Source organism: Pseudochaenichthys georgianus, chromosome 16 (assembly GCF_902827115.2).
Source record: "Pseudochaenichthys georgianus chromosome 16, fPseGeo1.2, whole genome shotgun sequence".
In the NCBI taxonomy this organism is placed as follows: Eukaryota; Metazoa; Chordata; class Actinopteri; order Perciformes; family Channichthyidae; genus Pseudochaenichthys; species Pseudochaenichthys georgianus.
Genome location: NC_047518.2, coordinates 38,060,872 through 38,075,674, shown reverse-complemented (window position 1 = coordinate 38,075,674; position 14,803 = coordinate 38,060,872). Strand labels below are relative to the sequence as shown.

General features: G+C 47.3%; 2 protein-coding genes across 2 annotated transcripts in view; one reads left to right on the top strand and one right to left on the bottom strand.

Annotated features, from left to right (window-relative positions):
- LOC139435411 (trypsin-2-like) overlaps nt 1–14,803 on the bottom strand; it is a 515,038-nt gene that overhangs the window by 427,213 nt on the left and 73,022 nt on the right. The gene's annotated exons all lie outside the window — the stretch shown is intronic.
- LOC139435351 (uncharacterized) lies at nt 2,794–5,553 on the top strand. Its single transcript, XM_071205956.1, has 3 exons — nt 2,794–3,959; nt 4,041–4,681; nt 4,768–5,553. Exons 1-3 carry the CDS (start codon nt 3,053–3,055, stop codon nt 5,509–5,511), a joined length of 2,292 nt encoding a protein of 763 aa, XP_071062057.1. The 5' UTR covers nt 2,794–3,052; the 3' UTR covers nt 5,512–5,553.

Genomic DNA, 14,803 nt, shown 5'->3' with positions numbered 1-14,803 from the left:
GCCAGGGGCACGAGAAACATCCTCCATGGAGGTTGGGTGCTGCTGCTGTGAAGAAGGCCGACTATGGGTGCTGATGGGCGGACGGTAAAGCACCGCAAAGTAGACCCCCTTTAAGTGTAGCCAGGGGCACGAGAAACATCCTCCATGGAGAGTGGGTGCTGCTGCTGTGAAGAAGGCCGACTATGGGTGCCGATGGCGGACGGTAAAGCACCGCAAAGTAGACCCCCTTTAAGTGTAGCCAGGGGCACGAGAAACATCCTCCATGGAGGTTGGGTGCTGCTGCTGTGAAGAAGGCCGACTATGGGTTGCTGATGGGCGGACGGTAAAGCACCGCAAAGTAGATCCCCTTTAAGTGTAGCCAGGGGCACGAGAAACATCCTCCATGGAGAGTGGGTGCTGCTGCTGTGAAGAAGGCCGACTATGGGTGCCGATGGGCGGACGGTAAAGCACCGCAAAGTAGACCCCCTTTAAGTGTAGCCAGGGGCACGAGCAAATCCTCCATGGAGGTTGGGTGTTGCTGCTGTGAATAAGGCCGACTATGGGTGCCGATGGGCGGACGGTAAAGCACCGCAAAGTAGACCCCCTTTAAGTGTAGCCAGGGTCACCCTGCATGCGTCGTCAAATGTGATTGAAATGGACAGATTCCTGTACATTTCAATCACTTTTAATGGGAGTCGTCAGTATATGGAGCTTAACCCATAATTCCCGGACGTTCCAGGCCGAATTTGGAAGCTCATATGCGGCCTGCCATGCGCCTCCACCCGTGGAAAGCAAAAAAAAGTAAAGAAAACGGTCAATTATATGTTAAAATAATCAAAAATGAAGTTTTGAAAATTCTTGAAAACGGCTAAGTGCCAACGGGGAGGGGGTCAAGTCTTCGGCGCTTCGGAACGAAGCCCCGGAGACTTTTGCACTCCCCCGTTGCAATTACAACGGAGAGGGGAAACGAGAGCTCCCCTCCTCCGTCCAAAAAATCATTCATCTTTTCAAGCTACCATCTGCACGAAATCGGAAACCCGGTTTTTGAGAGCACTTAGAAAAAAACGAGCTATTTTCACATGATGGGGAAATCATGGAGGAATGTATCCGCCTCATGAGCACTTGGATCGGATGAAATTGTTGACTGGAGGACCCCCAATCATGGTTCTCTAACTGGTGTTGGAGGAATGCAAGGGAGTTGTCAGGGGACTCTACCCGCCTCAAGAGGCACTATTTTGGGATACATTTTATCCATTTTCACCCCTTTTTATGGTTCTTCCAAAAGTTAACTTAGACTTTTTCCGACTCTGGAGAAAGGTAGGGGGAGTTGTCAGGGGACTCTACCTGCCTTTTGGAAACACTATTTTCGGATACAATTGATCCATTTTCACCCTTTTCTCTGGTTCTTCCAAAAGTTGACTTAAACTTTTTCCCACCCTGGAGAAAGGTATGGGGAGTTGTCAGGGGACTCTACCTGCCTTTTGGAACACTATTTTCGGATACAATTTATCCATTTTCACCCTTTTCTCTGGTTCTTCCAAAAGTTGACTTAAACTTTTTCCCACCCTGGAGAAAGGTATGGGGAGTTGTCAGGGGACTCTACCTGCCTTTTGGAACACTATTTTCGGATACAATTTATCCATTTTCACCCTTTTCTCTGGTTCTTCCAAAAGTTGACTTAAACTTGTTCCCACCCTGGAGAAAGGTATGGGGAGTTGTCAGGGGACTCTACCCGCCTTATGGAACACTATTTTGGGGTACTTTTTTCCCATTTCACCCCTTTTTTCTGGTTCTCTGGTTGTGGCGGCCTCGCCCTGGCCGTCCACCCTCTGGGTACCTGACTCCCCTGCCTCCTCCGGGGGGCAGTTGAGAAGGGTTCAATGCCTCCCCGGAGGATACTGTTATCCCGGCAACCCGCCAGCAGATGAAAAGACCCACCCCTCCGCCTCTCCACCTCTTCTGAGGGACGAGGGAACCGCGCGGGGGTCTGCTGGAGGCTACTGCCGGGTGCTCCGTCCTGCGCCTCACCGGTACCCTGACTCCAGCGCGGTGTGGCGGCCTCGCCCTGGCCGTCCACCCTCTGGGTACCTGACTCCCCTGCCTCCTCCGGGGGGCAGTTGAGAGGGGTTCAATGCCTCCCCGGAGGATACTGTTATCCCGGCAACCCGCCAGCAGATGAAAAGACCCACCCCTCCGCCTCTCCACCTCTTCTGAGGGACGAGGGAACCGCGCGGGGGTCTGCTGGAGGCTACTGCCGGGTGCTCCGTCCTGCGCCTCACCGGTACCCTGACTCCAGCGCGGTGTGGCGGCCTCGCCCTGGCCGTCCACCCTCTGGGTACCTGACTCCCCTGCCTCCTCCGGGGGGCAGTTGAGAAGGGTTCAATGCCTCCCCGGAGGATACTGTTATCCCGGCAACCCGCCAGCAGATGAAAAGACCCACCCCTCCGCCTCTCCACCTCTTCTGAGGGACGAGGGAACCGCGCGGGGGTCTGCTGGAGGCTACTGCCGGGTGCTCCGTCCTGCGCCTCACCGGGACCCTGACTCCAGCGCGGTGTGGCGGCCTCGCCCTGGCCGTCCACCCTCTGGGTACCTGACTCCCCTGCCTCCTCCGGGGGCAGTTGAGAAGGGTTCAATGCCTCCCCGGAGGATACTGTTATCCCGGCAACCCGCCAGCAGATGAAAAGACCCACCCCTCCGCCTCTCCACCTCTTCTGAGGGATGAGGGAACCGCACGGGGGTCTGCTGGAGGCTACTGCCGGGTGCTCCGTCCTGCGCCTCACCGGGACCCTGACTCCAGCGCGGTGTGGCGGCCTCGCCCTGGCCGTCCACCGTGCGCCCTCTGGGTCGTACCCGAAACTGTCGGGTATCCTTTGGGAGAATCAGACTCTGGAGGAACGTGAGGGGAGATTACAGGGATCTCTGCCCGCCTAACGAGTGCCTAAATGGGACACCGCACCATGATGCAAATGAAAACAAACACAGATTTGAAAATAAGCTGAGTGCGTCTTTCGTGAGTCTTTTCACGCTTCCTTCTTTTTTACCCACGATTCTGGTGACATTTCCCGGTACCGAAATGCTCAAGAATACAGGTCGGATGGCGGTCCGTTGTCCGATCTGCAATAGCTCCTACCGTGCCCTGAGCAAGCACCTACAGAGGAACCATGGTGTGCGTAACTTGGATGAAAGAAAAATTCTGCTGTTGTTGGCCAACGGACGGACCAACATTAGGCTCCATCCCTGTACCATTCTGGGATGCGAGTACCACGGCACAAGGCTGGATCGCCACTTGGCCAGAGACCATGTTGAGCTGGCCCGGGAGGAACTACATGTGGTTCAAAATCAAATGAAAATGACAGTGGCCAAGAAGGAGCTTTATGAACTCCGAATGACAAACCCCACAATAGAAATGATTACCGCTTGGGCTGTTGACACGGTGGCAGACGACGATATACTGTCACAACCTCCACCCTTGTCCCCGGTGAATGAATGTGACAACCCGGACTGCAAAGAATGGAGGCTGGAGGCTAACGCAGTGAGGGCTCAGCGGGACATATATGCTGCTGAGGTGAAATCCCTGCGCTGCAAGTTGCAGCAGAGGATAAAGGACAAGCGACAGAGGATGGATCAGCGGGCCGGGGACATGCCCGCGTTCGATGGGGAGGAACGAGAGCGGGTCATTCTGAAGAAACGACCCCGACCAGAGTCGACACCAACGAGGCTGTCCAAGTCGAAAGGTCCCTCCTGCAGCAAGTCTCCCATTCCTGCCTGCAGCACGTCTCCCATTCCCGCCTGCAGCACGTCTCCCATTCCCGCCTGCAGCAAGTCCCCCACTGGCTCTCACACCCATTCATCCAGCTCCTCAGAGCCTGCATCCATCCATACCGAGGCCTCGTCAACCTCCCCTCCCATAAATTCCCCCTGGTTCCGGGGCAGGGGCCGGGGAAATATAATGCGGGACATAACATTCCCACGGATCATGGGTAAGTGTTTTGGCTATGTGACACATGCAGTTTCTGTAACACATCATGTGTTGTCATTAAAGTACTGTTTATATTTCACAGAGGAGTATCTGCAAGGATACCGGGAGCATTATGCAGGTATCGACCCACCAGTGAGGCTCCAGGAAAACACAGTCTCCAAACTAAGCAGAGTGAAGTCGTTCCTCAGTTTCATGGCACACGGTTTCAATCGCCTGTCTGACTGGCTCTTTTTGAGGGATCTCAAGAGGATACGCGGGTGGTCCCGGAGCCTGATGAAGTCAAGCCTTCAGGTCACGACCTCCGACTTCTACATCAAGAATATATCACACTTTCTCAAGTACATGGCCGACACACCGTGCAAGGGGAGCAGGCTCAGCCAAACGGACATGATTTTAATCAAACGGGAAGTAGTTGCCATCCTGAAGTCCCTGAAGAGAAAAGTACTTATCCACCAGATGCAAGTGAAGCGTGACAAGATGGAAGGTCTGCCGAGCCACAACGACCTAATGACATGCTTGACTTCGACCACCACTCGCATCCCTCAGCTCCTGGATGTGATGGCCAGCAATCCGACTACCGCGACCCGGACACTGCTCTATGGGTATATGACTCTTCATTGGAGCTGCATTTATGGCCACCGTCCGGGGGTCTACTCCAACATGACCAACGCCGAGGTCCGAAAGGCGGATACAACTGGCACTGCCTTCGGCTACCTGGTTCATGTGAGTGCTATTAATCAATGTATTTATTCTGGCAGTTATATGCATGATTGACATTGTATTGACACTCTCTATCTCTGTCATAACAGGTAAGTAACCACAAGACGGCCAACGCGTTCGGGGAGGCGCAGCTGTACCTCACCGTAGAAGAATTTGGATGGATGAAGAGGTGGCTGGAAATTAAGGGTACGCTGACCTGCACCCAGAGCCGTTACTTTCTGTACACAGAGGGGAAGAACCCGTTCAGGAAGCTTGCCTACTCCCTGAGGTTGGCATGGGCTGATGTGGGGCTCCGCAGTCCCATTAACTTCACCGACCTCCGCACAGTCCACGCCGATAATGCGAAGAGGTTTCAAGACAAAGGCAACCGCCAAAGAGTGAGTGATTTCATGTGTCACAACACTGCAACTGCGGACAAATTTTACGCGAATAATCCTTCTTTGAAGGAGGCTGCGGACATTCGGTTGCTCTTCACAGAGTCACTTCAAGCAGCGGCGGCGGCATCGACAGCAGCAGCAGCAGCGGGAAATGAAGACACTTTTGCGGGTATTGACATCGACAGTGACAACTCTGGAGAGGAGCACAGCCCGGCTCCCTACCAAGACTCCCTACCAAGACATGTCCCGAAGAGGGACCAGTCACTGGCCGAACACAACCCCTCAGACATGGGTGAAGAGAGGGTGCCATACTCTGCCCCAACTTCACCCACTGTTGCCAGTGATCAACTTGTAAATATGCAGCTGTGTTGTTGTAATCAGTCCCCTTGTAAATACGTTATATCCTGTTTGAATTTATTTATTACTGTCAATATTACTGTAAATAAAGTTTGTTAAAATTACTAAGTCTTCTGTTTTTAATCCCACTATGGGTTTTCTTCTTTTAAGATCCCCAGGGGCACGATATTCTGGTTCTGGTGGTAGCATGTAGGTGTTTAGTCCGAGTGAGGAGTGCTCAAGTGTGGGATGATTTGTAAGGTAGAAGAGGGTAAAAAAAGTTAAAGTGTGAACCTCCAGCAGGGCAGGTGGTGCTGTGAAGAAGGCCGACTATGGGTGCCGATGGGCGGACGGCAAAGCACCGCAAAGTAGACCCCCTTTAAGTGTAGCCAGGGGCACGAGCAAAATCCTCCATGGAGGTTGGGTGCTGCTGCTGTGAAGAAGGCCGACTATGGGTGCCGATGGGCGGACGGCAAAGCACCGCAAAGTAGACCCCCTTTAAGTGTAGCCAGGGGCACGAGCAAAATCCTCCATGGAGGTTGGGTGCTGCTGCTGTGAAGAAGGCCGACTATGGGTGCCGATGGGCGGACGGCAAAGCACCGCAAAGTAGACCCCCTTTAAGTGTAGCCAGGGGCACGAGCAAAATCCTCCATGGAGGTTGGGTGCTGCTGCTGTGAAGAAGGCCGACTATGGGTGCCGATGGGCGGACGGCAAAGCACCGCAAAGTAGACCCCCTTTAAGTGTAGCCAGGGGCACGAGCAAAATCCTCCATGGAGGTTGGGTGCTGCTGCTGTGAAGAAGGCCGACTATGGGTGCCGATGGGCGGACGGCAAAGCACCGCAAAGTAGACCCCCTTTAAGTGTAGCCAGGGGCACGAGATTCTTGAGGGTGTGATCATCTTGGTTTAGTCCGTGGGGGAGTGCTTAAGTTCGGGGGCCCGGGGACCCAAGGTGCTCGAGGTTCTGGAGGTACATGGGAGGGATCCTGGAGCTCCTCAGTCCGTGTTTTGGGGGTCTTGGAGCGGCCCCGAAGAGGTGCCTTTGTCGGTGTACCTAATGGGTAAGAAAGCCAGTCTACACAGGTCGTGAAATGTGATTGAAATGTACAGAGTGCTGTACATTTCAATCACTTTGAATGGGAGTCGTGAGGTGTGGATGAAATGGCCATATCTCCCTTAAATTCACATCAAACTCACCCAGCTTTCACACACTATTTCATGGGTAACAGAGCCATGTGCACCATGCATTTAAAGTAATGTTAGCCAGCTTTCAGACACTAATTCGTGGGTAATAAAGGCCTGTACATCTCCCTGTTTGAAAGGGCCATATCTCCCTTAAATTCACATCAAACTCACCCATCTTTCACACACTAATTCATGGGTAATAAAGCCATGTGCACACTGTATTTAAAGTAATGTTAGCCAGCTTTCAGACACTAATTCCTGGGGAAGAAAGTCACCCTGGGCGGGTCATCAAATGTGATTGAAATGGACAGATTCCTGTACATTTCAATCACTTTTAATGGGAGTCGTGAGGTGTGGATGAAATGGCCATATCTCCCTTAAATTCACATCAAACTCACCCATCTTTCACACACTAATTCATGGGTAACAGAGCCATGTGCACCATGCATTTAAAGTAATGTTAGCCAGCTTTCAGACACTAATTCGTGGGGAAGAAAGTCACCCTGGCCGGGTCGGGAAATGTGATTGAAATGTACAGAGTGCTGTACATTTCAATCACTTTGAATGGGAGTCGTGAGGTGTGGATGAAATGGCCATATCTCCCTTAAATTCACATCAAACTCACCCATCTTTCACACACTAATTCATGGGTAACAGAGCCATGTGCACCATGCATTTAAAGTAATGTTAGCCAGCTTTCAGACACTAATTCGTGGGGAAGAAAGTCACCCTGGCCGGGTCGGGAAATGTGATTGAAATGTACAGAGTGCTGTACATTTCAATCACTTTGAATGGGAGTCGTGAGGTGTGGATGAAATGGCCATATCTCCCTTAAATTCACATCAAACTCACCCATCTTTCACACACTAATTCATGGGTAACAGAGCCATGTGCACCATGCATTTAAAGTAATGTTAGCCAGCTTTCAGACACTAATTCGTGGGGAAGAAAGTCAACCTGGCCGGGTCGGGAAATGTGATTGAAATGTACAGAGTGCTGTACATTTCAATCACTTTGAATGGGAGTCGTGAGGTGTGGATGAAATGGCCATATCTCCCTTAAATTCACATCAAACTCACCCAGCTTTCACACACTATTTCATGGGTAACAGAGCCATGTGCACCATGCATTTAAAGTAATGTTAGCCAGCTTTCAGACACTAATTCGTGGGTAATAAAGGCCTGTACATCTCCCTGTTTGAAAGGGCCATATCTCCCTTAAATTCACAGCAAATTTACCCATCTTTCACACACTATTTCATGGGTAATAAAGCCATGTGCACACTGTATTTAAAGGGCTGCAGGAACACTTTACCCGCCTTGTAAACACCTTCTCCTGGGTAAAACAATCCATGTATTTCCGCCTGCTTTCCATCAGCACCCGCCAGTCATTTCAAACGGTTTCAAATCGTTTTTTCACTTTTAAAAACAGCTTTCTGCCCTGTAAATGATTTCTAATCATTATTACCGTCATGGAGGAGCTGCAGGGACACTTTACCCGCCTTTTAAACACCTTTTCCTGGGTAAACAATCAATTTATTTCCGCCTGCTTTCCATCAGCACCCGCCAGTCATTTCAAACGGTTTCAAATCGTTTTTTCACTTTTAAAAACAGCTTTCTGCCCTGTAAATGATTTCTAATCATTATTACCGTCATGGAGGAGCTGCAGGGACACTTTACCCGCCTTTTAAACACCTTTTCCTGGGTAAACAATCAATTTATTTCCACCTGCTTTCCATCAGCACCCGCCAGTCATTTCAAACGGTTTCAAATCGTTTTTTTCACTTTTAAAAAGAGCTTTCTGCCCTGGCAATGATATCTAATCATTATTACCGTCATGGAGGAGCTGCAGGAACACTTTACCCGCCTTCTAAACACTTATTCCTGGCTAAAACAATCAATGTATTTCCGCCAGGGTCACAGCCTGCTGCTGCTGCTGCTGCTGCTGCGGCGGCTGCTGCTGCTGCTCTCCCTCCCTAAATTCACATCAAACTCACCCAGCTTTCACACACTATTTCATGGGTAATAAAGCCATGTGCACACTGTATTTAAAGTAATGTTAGCCAGCTTTCAGACACTAATTCCTGGGGAAGAAAGTCACCCTGGACGGGTCATCAAATGTGATTGAAATGGACAGATTCCTGTACATTTCAATCACTTTTAATGGGAGTCGTGAGGTGTGGATGAAATGGCCATATCTTCCTTAAATTCACATCAAACTCACCCAGCTTTCACACACTATTTCATGGGTAATAAAGCCATGTGCACACTGTATTTAAAGTAATGTTAGCCAGCTTTCAGACACTAATTCCTGGGGAAGAAAGTCACCCTGGACGGGTCATCAAATGTGATTGAAATGGACAGATTCCTGTACATTTCAATCACTTTTAATGGGAGTCGTGAGGTGTGGATGAAATGGCCATATCTTCCTTAAATTCACATCAAACTCACCCAGCTTTCACACACTATTTCATGGGTAATAAAGCCATGTGCACACTGTATTTAAAGTAATGTTAGCCAGCTTTCAGACACTAATTCCTGGGGAAGAAAGTCACCCTGGACGGGTCATCAAATGTGATTGAAATGGACAGATTCCTGTACATTTCAATCACTTTTAATGGGAGTCGTGAGGTGTGGATGAAATGGCCATATCTTCCTTAAATTCACATCAAACTCACCCAGCTTTCACACACTATTTCATGGGTAATAAAGCCATGTGCACACTGTATTTAAAGTAATGTTAGCCAGCTTTCAGACACTAATTCCTGGGGAAGAAAGTCACCCTGGACGGGTCATCAAATGTGATTGAAATGGACAGATTCCTGTACATTTCAATCACTTTTAATCGGGAGTCGTGAGGTGTGGATGAAATGGCCATATCTTCCTTAAATTCACATCAAAGTCACCCAGCTTTCACACACTATTTCATGGGTAATAAAGCCATGTGCACACTGTATTTAAAGTAATGTTAGCAAGCTTTCAGACACTAATTCCTGGGGAAGAAAGTCACCCTGGACGGGTCATCAAATGTGATTGAAATGGACAGATTCCTGTACATTTCAATCACTTTTAATGGGAGTCGTGAGGTGTGGATGAAATGGCCATATCTTCCTTAAATTCACATCAAACTCACCCAGCTTTCACACACTATTTCATGGGTAATAAAGCCATGTGCACACTGTATTTAAAGTAATGTTAGCCAGCTTTCAGACACTAATTCGTGGGTAATAAAGGCCTGTACATCTCCCTGTTTGAAAGGGCCATATCTTCCTTAAATTCACATCAAACTCACCCAGCTTTCACACACTATTTCATGGGTAATAAAGCCATGTGCACACTGTATTTAAAGTAATGTTAGCCAGCTTTCAGACACTAATTCGTGGGGAAGAAAGTCACCCTGGACGGGTCATCAAATGTGATTGAAATGGACAGATTCCTGTACATTTCAATCACTTTTAATGGTAGTCGGTGTGGATGGCCTGTTGAATCCGATTTTGAGCACTCTTTTCCCCGCATAAACTAGTTTAAATCACCGTTAAACACTTATTCTGTTGATGTCTATATAACCGACTTCCCGCTATGCATTAAGTCGGTTATATGGACCCTGTACACTAGGCATACCGCGGCCGGTAGTAAATGTCCAACCATTGTACCCTCTGGTCCCTAGGGTATGGGAATGGATGCTCACATTGCCTTTAAGGGCAGCCGGCATAAACGAATGCCGTGCTTCCATGAGCGTCAAATCCCGACGCAGATGGGAATACATTGCAATCAGTTGAAAGCTATTTGCGTCCCTTTATGACGCTGAAGGAGCCTAGGAGCGTCACAATTGGACGCCACGGACACTGACCAAACGTCGCTATTGGACGCTTAGGGAGTGAGTGTGTTGAAGGCATTCCTACATTTAGATGACATGTTCAGAACTCAGTACATGTGAACCATTAGGCGCGTTCACACCGCAGTACTTTTCCCACTTTAGTTCCGATATAGTTCCGAAATGTCGCGTTCACACCAAAAAGAGCCGGAACTAAAATTAGTTAATGAGAACCTTTTTACCCCCTTTTCCGTCAGTTTTCCGTCCCTGCTGCTGGGAGTCCCAGCAGCTTCTACTGAAGCCAGTCCCTAACTCCGGGGACTTCCGGTGTAGGTACCATATCTGCACGGCCTACCAGATCAACACAGGGTCCGTTACGCTTACTAATGACGTCACGCATTGGCTGTACGGCAACCCAAGAGGACATTTTACACGGCCAAATTCCGCAAAGAATATTCAATCAATGTTTATTTATATAGCCTGTTACGGATGCTGTCTGTCTGCTCTTTAATCTGCCTGTGAGTGTTTTCAGCTGTGTGTGTGTTCATGTAAATGAGCTGTGTGGTTGCGCCAACATCATTGGCTGCCCATCTCCTGGTCCGCCTCTGAAGATGGGGATTGGAGTGACGTCGGCCAATCGCAGCGCACAGCCGGCGCACACCTGCTGGGGCGGAGCACGGACAACACTCTGGAGGCTCTGTATTGTCTGACAGACGCCTCAACCCTCTCATTGTGACAAAGCCTTCCTCCTGTGATTCTGTAGACTGACTAGCAGTGTGTATTATGTAGGGTTCTGTGCGAGCACACTGGTTAGCAGTGTGTCGTGGTATTCTGTGTTTAGTGTAGGGTTTGTGTGTGTGTGTTGCGTAGATCCAGGTTGCTTAGCTCCTGTAGAACCGCACTTAGGATAGTTACCTTGTGAAACAGCTTAGACCCAGGTGATTAGCACCTGTAGATCAGCATTCCTGTGTGTATATTGCGTAGATCCAGGTGATTAGCACCTGTAGACCCGCACCAGCTGTGTTTGCTCACAGTCCCGTTTTGTTATTGTTTGTTTCCACTTTAGAAGTGAGGTATTTTCTTTCTTTTGTATAGTAATGGGCTACTCTCTTTTGGAGACCCTTTTGTGAACTAGTGACAGCTTGACCCGTTGTTGGACCAAGCTGTTTGTGTGCAACGTTTTGCTCAGTTTGCCGTTACCAATAAAACCACCGGTAACCAATACCAATTACAAACTGGTCGTGTCGTTTCCCTTCCTTACCCCTAGCAAAGAGGGAACGTAACATAGCCCAATATCACAAATGTTACATTTGTCTCAGTGGTCTTCACAGTGTGTACAGAATATCAGTATGACAATACGACACCTTCTGTCCTTAGACCCTCACATCGTACAAGGAAAAACTTCTGGAGAAAACCCACAGTTTAAAGGGAACATGGGAGAAACCTCAGGGAGAGCAACAGAGGAGGGATCCCTCTCCCAGGACGGACAGACGTGCAATAGATGCCGTGTGTAAATTGAAAAGATAATACATTTGCAACATAGGTAGTCCAAATGTTTGGAAATGCATGTGTGTATAATAGGAAGATGAATCCACAAGGATATCCATCCAGGACTTATGATCCAGGACCACAGCCACGACTCAAGATCCAGGGCTCGCGATCCAGGACACAGGACCGCAGGATCATCCATGACTCCGGATCCCGGCGTATATAGACACCAAAAAGAAAGAAATTTGGGGAAGCTGGGTTAATCGGAACATGAGAGTACACAGGTATAGACGGAGAGAAGGAAGAAGTAAGATGTCCCCCGACAAACTAAGCCTATATCAGCAAAACTAGGGGCTGAATCTAATCAGCCCTAACTATAAGCTTTATCAAAAAGGAAGGTCTTAAGCGCACTCTTAAAAACGGATAGGGTGTCTGCTGCCCGAACACAAACTGGAAGCTGATTCCACAAATGTGGAGCTTGATAAGAAAAGGCTCTGGCTTCCATTGTACTTTTAGAGACTCTAGGAACAACCAACAACCCTGCATTCTTGGAACGCAATGCCCTAGTAGGACAGTAGGGTATAATGAGTTCTTTAAGGTAAGATGGCGCCTGCCCATTAAGGGCTTTGTAGGCGAGAAGAAGAATTTTAAATGATATCCTGTGTTCTATAGGGAGCCAGTGTAAGGCAGCCAGAACAGGAGTAATGTGGTCCCTTTTCCTAACTCTGGTTAGTACACAAGCTGCAGCATTTTGAATCAGCTGAAGCGACTTGACTGACTTATTGGTACTCCCTGATAATAAAGAGTTACAATAATCCAGCCTAGAAGTAACAAATGCATGGACTAGTTTCTCTGCATCGTTTTGAGGCAAGATATGCCTGATTATTGCAATGTTACGTAGATGGAAGTAGCCGGTCCTTGAAATTGATTTTATGTGGGAGTTAAAGGATAAATCCTGATCAAATATAACACCAAGATTCCTTATAGTCTCACTGGAGGCCAAATTAATGCTATCCATAGTTAGTATATCTTTAGATAATTTGTTTCGTAGATTCTTCGGGCCAAGTACAATAACTTCAGTTTTGGTCGTGTTTAACATCAAAAAGTTTAAGGTCATCCACGTTTTTAAGTCCTTAAGGCAGTCTTGAATTGTATTTAGATGATTGATTTCATCAGGCTTGATTGATAAATATAGTTGAGTATCATCCGCATAACAATGAAAGTTTACAGAATGATTCCTTATAATATTGCCTAACGGAAGGATATATAATGTCAACAAAATAGGTCCGAGAACTGAGCCCTGTGGCTCTCCATGGCTGACTTTGGTTTGCGTGGAAGATTCATCATTAACACGTATAAACTGAGAGCGTTCAGATAGATAGGACCTAAACCAGCCTAAAGCAGTTCCATGTATGCCAACTAAGTGCTCTAGTCTTTGCAATAGGATATCATGGTCGATAGTATCAAATGCAGCACTGAGATTGAGCAAAACAAGAATAGAGACAAGTCCCTTGTCTGAGGCTCTTAGAATGTCATTTGTGACTTTAACCAGAGCTGTCTCTGTGCTATGATGTGTTCTAAAGCCAGACTGAAAATCTTCAAATAAATCATTGTTTTTTAAGTAATCACACAACTGTTTTGCGACCGCTTTCTCAAGAATTTTTGAGAGGAACGGAAGATTAGAAATAGGTCTATAGTTTGCTAAAACCTCTGGATCGAGGTTGTGCTTTTTAAGAAGCAGTTTTATCACTGCTACTTTGAATGATTGTGGAACATAGCCTGATAATAAAGACTATTCATAATATTTAATAAAGAAGTGCTAATTAATGGAAAAACTTCCTTCAACAGCTTAGTTGGAATTGGGTCTAACATGCACGTTGATGGTTTAGAAGAGAGAATCATTGAATTTAATTGTTCAAGGTTTATGGCTGAAAAGCATTCTAGTTTACTATCTAGTGTAATATTAGAACTTACGTTTCCGGGAGCTGTTGATAACACTATACTGGTCAAAGGCAAGAGGTCATTAATTTTGTTTCTAAGAGTAAACATTTTATCGTTAAAAAAGCACATAAAATCATTACTACTGAGTGCTATGGGAATAGAAGGCTCAATCGAGCTGTGGCTCTCTGTCAGCCTGGCTACAGTGCTGAAAAGAAATCTTGCATTATTCTTATTCTCATCTATTAATGAAGAGTAGTAGGCTGCTCTCGCTTTACGCAGTGCTTTCTTATATTCATTGAGAGTAATATGCCAAATTAAACGAGATTCTTCAAGTTTAGTGAACGCCATATCCTTTCAAGTTGTCTCGACTTTTGCTTTATTTTGCGGGTTTCGGCATTATGCCATGGAGCTAATCTATGTTGTTTTATTTTCTTCTTTTTCAAAGGAGCAACAGAGTCTAATTGTATTTGCAGCGCATCTGTAGCACTATCAACAACATGATCAATTTGGGGTGGTGTACATTTTGTATAAGTTTCCTCCCTTACATGCAGACATGCTATTGTTATGGAAATCAAGGACCCAACACAGCTGGAGAGTACAAGTCAAAGTGATCAAAACAAATACATGGTGAATCGAACAGAGCTGTCTTTTTGGTTATTTATTTGAAGCTTCAAATACATGATACAGATATAATATAGACACAGGTCTGACAGAGCATAGAATAGTCTGCCAGAGTGTGCGTATACAATGAAAAGCAAAGGTTATATAGGAAAAGTAGTGGGAACGTGAGAAATCTGTCTTCACACAGTCACATTGTTATTAGACACCTGGCCTTGAGCGGTAGATAGCATAACGGTTCTCAGAGTAGGGAAGTTCGTGTGGGACTGTGTGAGTCTCCCAGTAGCCAAAACAGCTCTGTGGCCTTGAAGAAGAAGAAGAAGAAGAAGAAGAAGAAGAAGAAGAAGAAGAAAGAAGAAGAAGAAGAAG

Excerpts from the sequence above, each read along its gene's own strand:
- LOC139435351 (XM_071205956.1), top strand. The coding sequence starts at position 3,053 with ATGCTCAAGAATACAGGTCGGATGGCGGTCCGTTGTCCGATCTGCAAT. Across the intron at positions 3,960-4,040 it reads AACATTCCCACGGATCATGG|AGGAGTATCTGCAAGGATAC; the intron begins GTAAGTGTTTTG and ends TATATTTCACAG. Across the intron at positions 4,682-4,767 it reads CCTTCGGCTACCTGGTTCAT|GTAAGTAACCACAAGACGGC; the intron begins GTGAGTGCTATT and ends CTGTCATAACAG.